Source organism: Stegastes partitus, unplaced genomic scaffold, assembly GCF_000690725.1.
Source record: "Stegastes partitus isolate 25-593 unplaced genomic scaffold, Stegastes_partitus-1.0.2 Scaffold1074, whole genome shotgun sequence".
NCBI lineage: Eukaryota > Metazoa > Chordata > Actinopteri > Pomacentridae > Stegastes > Stegastes partitus.
In genome coordinates, this window is record NW_007578805.1 from 39518 (window position 1) to 47380 (window position 7863).

General features: G+C 39.3%; 1 protein-coding gene across 1 annotated transcript; it reads left to right on the plus strand.

Annotated features, from left to right (window-relative positions):
* Positions 1 to 826: 826 nt before the first annotated feature.
* On the plus strand, positions 827 to 6636 carry rcvrn2 (recoverin 2). Its single transcript, XM_008295744.1, has 3 exons — positions 827 to 1207; positions 5638 to 5749; positions 5981 to 6636. The coding sequence occupies exons 1-3, from the start codon at positions 827 to 829 to the stop codon at positions 6067 to 6069; spliced, it is 582 nt and encodes a 193-aa protein (XP_008293966.1). The 3' UTR covers positions 6070 to 6636.
* Positions 6637 to 7863: the final 1227 nt, after the last annotated feature.

The following is a 7863-nucleotide window of genomic DNA, read 5'->3' on the forward strand; positions in this document are numbered from 1 at the left end:
GGAGGGCAACACTGGAGGACAACACTGGAGGGCAACGTGGCAGGAAGGAGGTCATGGTGATTACGGAGGGGCGTGGGTGGGTTGGAGGGGAGTTAACCTGCTGGACAGATGGCCGTCTGGAATTAGATGTCAGTGGTCACCTAAACCCCTTGAAAGGCCACCACTGAAATAACCCGCTGGTCAACTTCAAGCTAGAAAAGTCAAACTTATACCCAAAACTGCCGTTTGTACAAAGTCATATCGAAGTTTTTGCGATTTTTGAGTGTCTCAGATGCGTCTCGGTGTCGGTCCGGGTGTTGAAACTTACAGTCATCTGTTGATTTATTCATTCTGAGCTGTTGAGTAACTTCTCAAACACACATAACTGTGATTTATTACGGTTTATAGAGAATAAAACAGAGGATCTGGATCGTAACGCAGAGTGAGTAGAAGTTTCCAGACTCCCAAGCCCCGGCAGAGAAAACGAAGATCCGGGGGTTCATTTTAGTCAAGTGCTCATCCACCTTAAATCCCGCATTAACAGAATTAACCCAGTGATCTCCAGCAGCAGAGTTCCCCCTGCCCTCCTTATCTCCGCCGTCTTACCGTCCAGACGCTCAACTCTCTAACCAACGTCTGCACACGAAGCTCGCAGGTGAGATTTCTGCAGCAGCATCTCCACAACTTTCCGAACCCTTCCAAGGCTAAATATACCACTTTTTGATCGGTATTTCTTCCTGCAGGGTTGTGTTTGGTGCTAAAAGACTTTGGGTGAAGCAGAGCGTTGTCTGGAAGCCTCTGCAGGACTCTGGGAGTTTGATAACCAAGACAGCAAAGAGCAGCTGCGATGGGGAATGCCACCAGCAGCGCGATATCTAAGGAGATCCTGGAGGACCTGAAGCTCAGCACCAAGTTCACGGAGAACGAGATCTGCCAGTGGTACGAGAACTTCCAGAAGCAATGTCCGACGGGACGCATCACGCCGGAGGAGTTCGAGCAGATCTACGAGCGCTTCTTCCCCGAGAGCGACGCCAAGAGCTACGCCCGTCACGTCTTCCGCTCCTTCGACACCAACGATGACGGCACGCTGGACTTCAAGGAGTACATCATCGCGCTGCACATGACCTCCACCGGCAAGACCACCCGCAAGCTGGAGTGGGCCTTCTCGCTGTTCGACGTCGACAAGAACGGCTACATCAACAAGACGGAGGTGACCGAGATCTGCCAGGTGGGTCGTTGATAAATATCTGAATATTTCTAAATACTCCCCAGAAAACTCATCAGATAAGTTCCTCCTGAGGGTGAGAACAGCTTCTTTCACCGTTTAGAAACGTCAGAAGAAGAAGAAGTTCCCTGACTGAATATTTAGCGTGAGACTGTACATGACTATTAATTCTGCAAAGTGGTTTAAATATTGCAGTTAAGACCCTAAAATCGCACATCAAACACACTAGTCACTGGACTAACTGAAATACTACGATTAAGACCCAACGATATTATTAATTATTTGCATATTACAGTTAAGACACGTGACTAATTTAAATAATAAGAATCAAACCCTGTAATTTATTAACCATACATGTATCTGAGAGATTTAAACATTACAACTTAGACCCAGAAATACCATAATAAACACTAATTTACCTGATTAAATTACATAATAAGATTATGACCCATCGGTATTATAATTTATGCAAATTTACCCAACTAATTTAAATATAATGACTAATAATTTTAGTCGATATAAACAAAGATATGATTAATTATATATTATAAGACCCTGATAATTGAAATGTTAAGGCCTTATGGCATCATATAAAACATTAATTTACCGCTAATTAATTATGCAAATTTATTCAAGTGATTTAAATATAACAGGAAAGAGCCTACAGTGATATATAAGACACACTATTAGCCGACTAATTTAAACATTAAGACCATACAGCGTCATTATTATGCTAATTTACGTTTACGATGTCAAATAAAAGACAACTTTAGCTGACTAAATATTAGGTTAGAACCTGACGACTAATTACTCAGATTTACCTGTTAGCCCTACAATGTCATTAATTATGCTCATTTATCTTAATATTTTAAATAATACCTTTACTCTGCTGACTAAATATTGTTGTTAGGACCTGATAATATTAGAATTTCTGCAAATTTACCTGAATAATTAAAGTTTTACTGTTAATGAGTAATGTAAGTCCTACAGTGAAGAGCTGCCAGGTGAGCGTTTTTCTATCCATCCAGACGATAAATATCTGACTATTCCCACAAACTTCCACCTTTGTGGCATCAGACAAGTTCCTCAGAGAGTGAAAACATCTTCCTCCACCGTAATGATTTTGTAAGTGGATCACATCAGAAGTTGGTCCTTCGGGGAAACTTTTTAAGCTGCAGCGGAGGAAAATACAATCAGGATTAAGTGACATCAGTGCATCAGTAGCAGACTTTTTTTTTAAGGCTCCTGAGCTTCGGTTTTGTGCGTCAGGTGCCGGTTTGCGTTATTTAATTCTGTGAGGTTTGGCTGTTATTTGGATCTCTAAGCTCCGTGTAAGCCATGAGCAGGTGTTAATTGGAAATTGGCCGTCGCCGTTACGGTATGTAGGTCTGAGGACGAGTCGCTGCTTCGTTTGAGCCTCAAACTCCTGATAATCTCCGTGATTATTGGTTTAGCTCTCAGACAATATAGGCGGTAAAGAGAGTCCGCAGGAGGCTGATCCACGGTTCTGGTCCTGCTCGACGGGTTCTAGTCACTGATACATGTTTTCTTGTGATCAAACCTCGGTCTGACGGAGGCTGAGAAGTTTCTTATTCTCTGATTGAAGACAAACGACGTGGAATAGTAAAAAGGTTTAAGGCAGATCAGCTGGGAATCCAGCTGGCATTGTAATGGGATTTCATTCCTGGCCAACTGGCCCGAGTCCATCGGCGCCATGTTTACAACCTCACCATAAAATAGCTGCTTTTCAAATCCGAGAGCAACCAGACGAGCTTTTTCTGTAAAACAACGAGGTAGACGTCAGAAAAAAGATTATTGGAATATTGCTGAAGATGTCCAGATGTGGCTTCAAGGTCAGAAACAGAAACATCCAGTTGGGTCTGAGAGGAGCAGATCAGTAATAAAAACAGGATAAATATGATTTATTTAAAGGTTATCTGCTGCTACACACAACATTATTAAATATGCAAACTGACCCGAGTCATTTAAATAAGAAGAACCACGACCATAAATGTAAAGGTTAAGAGCCCCCTTTACAAATAAGAAAACTCTCCTGAGTTATTCCAATTTTACATTTAGGACCCTAAAATCTAATATAAAGCACAAATCTACCGGAGAAATGTAAATATTATGCTCAGTATCAGCCCATATGACACAAACCAGTTTATGAATACTTTACATTTAAGACTCTACAATAAGATATAAAACACAAACTTATCAGACTAATTTGAATATTAAGCTTATGGCCCGACAATAATGATAATTATTCACATTTACTTTAGTCATTTAGATTTTCAGTTAAGACACTAAAATATTCTATAAAATGCTAATTTACTTGACTAATTTAAATATTGTATTTAACACTGGGAAAAAATAGATAAAGCAAAGTGGAATATTTAAAATATTTAGCACAAATACTACAATTCAGACTGTATAGTATTTTATCAAAACATGTGTTTACGTGAATAATTTAAATATTGCCTTTATGAACCTACAATATCATGATTATACTAATTTATACAAGTAATTTAAATATTAGTTTGTTGTATGAAATACAAATTTACTAAGAAAATGTAAATATTAAAGTTAAAACACTCCAATATTATATGAAACACAGACTGACCAGACTAAATATTAGACATGATCACTAAGTCTGCAAATATACCAAAATAATTTACATTTTACTGTTCAGACCCTCTACAATTATATAAAACACACATTTAGCTGATTAAATATCAAAGTTAAGACCTGGGGATGTTGTGAGTTATGCACATTTACCAGAGTAATGTATATATATCACTTCAGACCCTCCAACATTATATAAAACCCGGTTCCACCAGCAGCGTGAACTGTGCGGCCCAGAGGGGCTGATGCAGAACTCAGAGGACATCTTGGCCCGACGCCTGAGTCTTGGCTCTAATCCATGTTAATCTAGGTGTCTTAAATGTGCAGCCCAGAGCTTCCTCTCTAAGTGGGACACACACTTAAAGGCCTGGACCTGAAGTGCACAGTCATTTAGTCATTTAGTCGTTTACAATCCTGCAGATCAGCCGCAGCCTTAAAACCTGCTCTGGGACCGATCGCTGCCGGCGGTGAGGTGGTGTTCTGACCATGACGCTGCTGTCAGCGGGAGGATCAAGTCAGTTTACCGTCAATCATATTTAAAATGGTCGCTGAGCCGAGGTTCTGTCTGGTCCAGAAACAGGAGCGACAATTAAACTAACGAGCTTAAACATTAAGGTTAAGACACTAAGATGCTAGCTCCTCCATCCGAGTCATTTAAACATTAAGGTCAAGACCCCAAAATGTTCTATACGACACAAACCTACCTGAATGATTCAGGTATTGAGGTTAAGACACTAAGATGCTAGCTCCTCTACCAGAGTCACTTAAATATTACAGTTAAGACCCTAAAACGTTCTATACGACACAAACCTACCAGACTAATTAAGGTTAAGACAACGTTAGCTCATACAAACACAAACCACAAATCTACCCGAGTAATTTAAATACTACAGTTAAGGTCCTACAGTGTTATATATATATATATAATATTAGGTGTAAAGTCTTACAGTGTTATAAAACAACATAATTAAGACCCTACAATATTAGCCCATATAAAACACAATGTATCTGAGTACTTTAAATATTACAGTTATACAACTCTACCTGACTAATTTAAACATCAACATCAACAATACTACAATTATGCAAAGACTCTACGATGTTATATGAAGCACAAATTCACCAAACTATACTGCAATATTATAATTATGCAAATTAGTCTGAATAAATGTAGAGATTAAGACAGACAAATGTATTAATTATGCAAATTTAGCAAAACAATGTTAATTTTACAGTTAAGACCCGACAATATTAGAATTATGCAAACTAACCTGAATAAGTACAACAAGACATATAAATGTGCAAATTTTGCAAAATTACCAGTCAGACCTTTTCGATGTTTTTTACGACACAAATGACCTCATTTAGATATTATCACAAAGACCCGACAATATTAGAATTATGCAAATTAACCTGAATAAATACAACAAGACATATAAACGTGCTAATTTTGCAAAATTACCAGTCAGACCTTACGATGTTTTAATGACCTTATTTAGATATTATCACAAAGACCCGACAATATTAGAATTATGCAAATTAACCTGAATAAATACAACAATTAGGACACACAGAAGTTTTAATTGTGCAAATTTTCTCTATGATAAATGTAAATATTATAGTCAGACTCGACAATGTTTAGAAGGTAGCTGTGGTCTTAATTGCTGGCTAGTTGATAAAAGAAGACGCAGGAAGTGAAGCTGTTTAGTGCACGACTGGGTCACATGCTGTTGGTTCTACTGTGCTGTTCCCATGTTGATGTGAGAGAACTGAAGCAGCGCTGTGTCTCACACCAACCCCCCTCTCAGGCCATATTTAAGCTGATCCCTAAGGAGGAGCAGAGCAAACTACCGGAGGACGAGAACACACCCGAGAAGAGGGCCAACAAACTGTGGGCGTACTTCGAGAAGAAGGACAACGGTGAGTTAAAGTCCCGCGATGCAGATGCAGCAGATGTTCCGGCATCCTGTAGGACAGATTACACAATAACACAATAAATCCACCTGAGGCCGCATGTCAGCATCGCTTCTGTCATGAAAAGCTTTATTCTGTCGCATGTTACTGTCTCACAGCTTAGATAGCGTACAGTCATTACTCAACCCTCCTGCTGGGCTTCTAATTTCCTGCAACTGTCTCTGTTTGCCCCCGCAGAGCGACTGGCCGAAGGAGAGTTCATCAAAGGGGTGATAGAGAACGAGAATGCGATGCGTCTTATCCACTACGAACCAATGAAACAATAGAGTCACTCCCATTTATCCCCTTCTGTCTTTTATGAGTTCCTCTCTCGTAAACCCTCAGACGCTTCCTCCTCTAATCCCTCCGTGTAAATACTCATCCTGCAGTGTCTTGGTCGCAACTAACTTTTCAGGAAGTTTACGTCATTTTGTTTTTCTCTTTGTCGATGCATTTATATTGAGCTAGAGGCCGGTAGAGGCAAATTATAGCGTTTCAAATTACAAGACAGCCAAAAAAAACAGGAGATTTATAGTGTGTTTATGTATGTATATTAGGAGTCAAAGGATATCTGATATCCAGCATCTGTTTTGGAAAAATGATTCCTGATTAAATAAATTAATTTGGCTGAAGCTTCCTGATTCTCTCTGAGGTCTGCTCTGATTGGTTAAACGTCACCAGGAACAGCCAATCAGCATTGAGGGATAAATGATGCTAAGTTCTCTTTTAATTTAACAGATAAAATGTAAACAAACAAATCCTGTGAATATATATTGGTGCTAAATATCAGTTACTGGTATATGTATGTATAGATATACTGACTTCTAATATACATATTTATATTTATAGTTTTATTATTTACCTTTGAATAATGTTTTTATTTAGAAACCGCCGCTAACAGCAGCTATTTTAGCATCATTTATTATATCTTAGCTTGTATTGTCTATTTTTTTTTTTTTTTACAGAATTTGAAATGTCTTAACTGAGTTTGTAGCTCTCAAAGTGCTGTACTTTATTCACTGTACAACGAATTAAAAGTTTTCTCATACGTTTTGGACAATCCATTGATTTCAGTGTTTCCCAGAAAAACAATAAATTCTCCTTTGACCTAAAAACACACTGTATATTCTGGTGCTGATAAAAAAAAAAAAAAAAAAAGATGCTGCTTTAGATTTGAAGTTGTTTTAATCCCACACACTAAATCCAGGATTATCTCCAACGTACACATATTTAAGGTGCATGTAGGTGCATTATTTAGCGTTGCCTCCGACGTTAAACGGGATGCACATCTGCCGTTTGCCTGGACGCGTGATGTCTTCCTGGTGCAGATGTTACTGTATTTGCGTACAGTCTGTGCCTGCATTTCCTTCCAACTTCCACTCTGACCCTCTGCAACCCTCTCCCTTCCCTCACCCCTTCGCATCTCTCCTCCTTCTTTCCATCCAACTCGGGATTACTGGTTTACACATAATCTTCTGTTCAACATCAGAGCGCAGACTTTTTAAAATCTCTGTAATCTTTCTATCTCTATGGGTTCGTCTGTGCATCTCCGCAGAGACGCCGTTCGTCCGAGCTTCAGGATCCGTCGCTGAAAGTTCGTCACCGGATACGAAGAATGTGTCGCTGAAATAAATGAGGAAACGTTGTGTGTTTACTCTACAGCTAGAGAAACGTCCATCCTGGGAAATAAACCGATCTCTGAGATGATGTTTGTCCTGATATGTTGTGAGTTAGCACACACACAATAAAATAAAACACATTAACATACAGAGTCCCTTATTTTCCATGAGGCACTGAGAAACACCCAGAAAACACGCAGGCTTGCATGTGTCACCGTGGCCTGGACATGTTGATATGTGTTGATTTCATCGGTCTGATCAGTTCATCCAAAGTTCACGGGAAGTAAAACCGGACACCAGAATCTGTGTTTCAGCTCTCTGATGAAATCTTTTCACTTTTTTCAGCCCCTATCTGCGATCCTGACTCACTGGATGGTATAAATCCTCCATTTTGGTTTCAGACAGCGTTGCATGTTTTCGAAGCCATCGTCGCGACAGTAAACAACAACATCCAAGCAGCAA

Coding starts and splice junctions, on each gene's coding strand:
- rcvrn2 (XM_008295744.1), top strand. CDS start 827: ATGGGGAATGCCACCAGCAGCGCGATATCTAAGGAGATCCTGGAGGAC. Junction 1,208..5,637: donor AGGTGACCGAGATCTGCCAG/GTGGGTCGTTGA, acceptor CCCCCCTCTCAG/GCCATATTTAAGCTGATCCC. Junction 5,750..5,980: donor CTTCGAGAAGAAGGACAACG/GTGAGTTAAAGT, acceptor TTGCCCCCGCAG/AGCGACTGGCCGAAGGAGAG.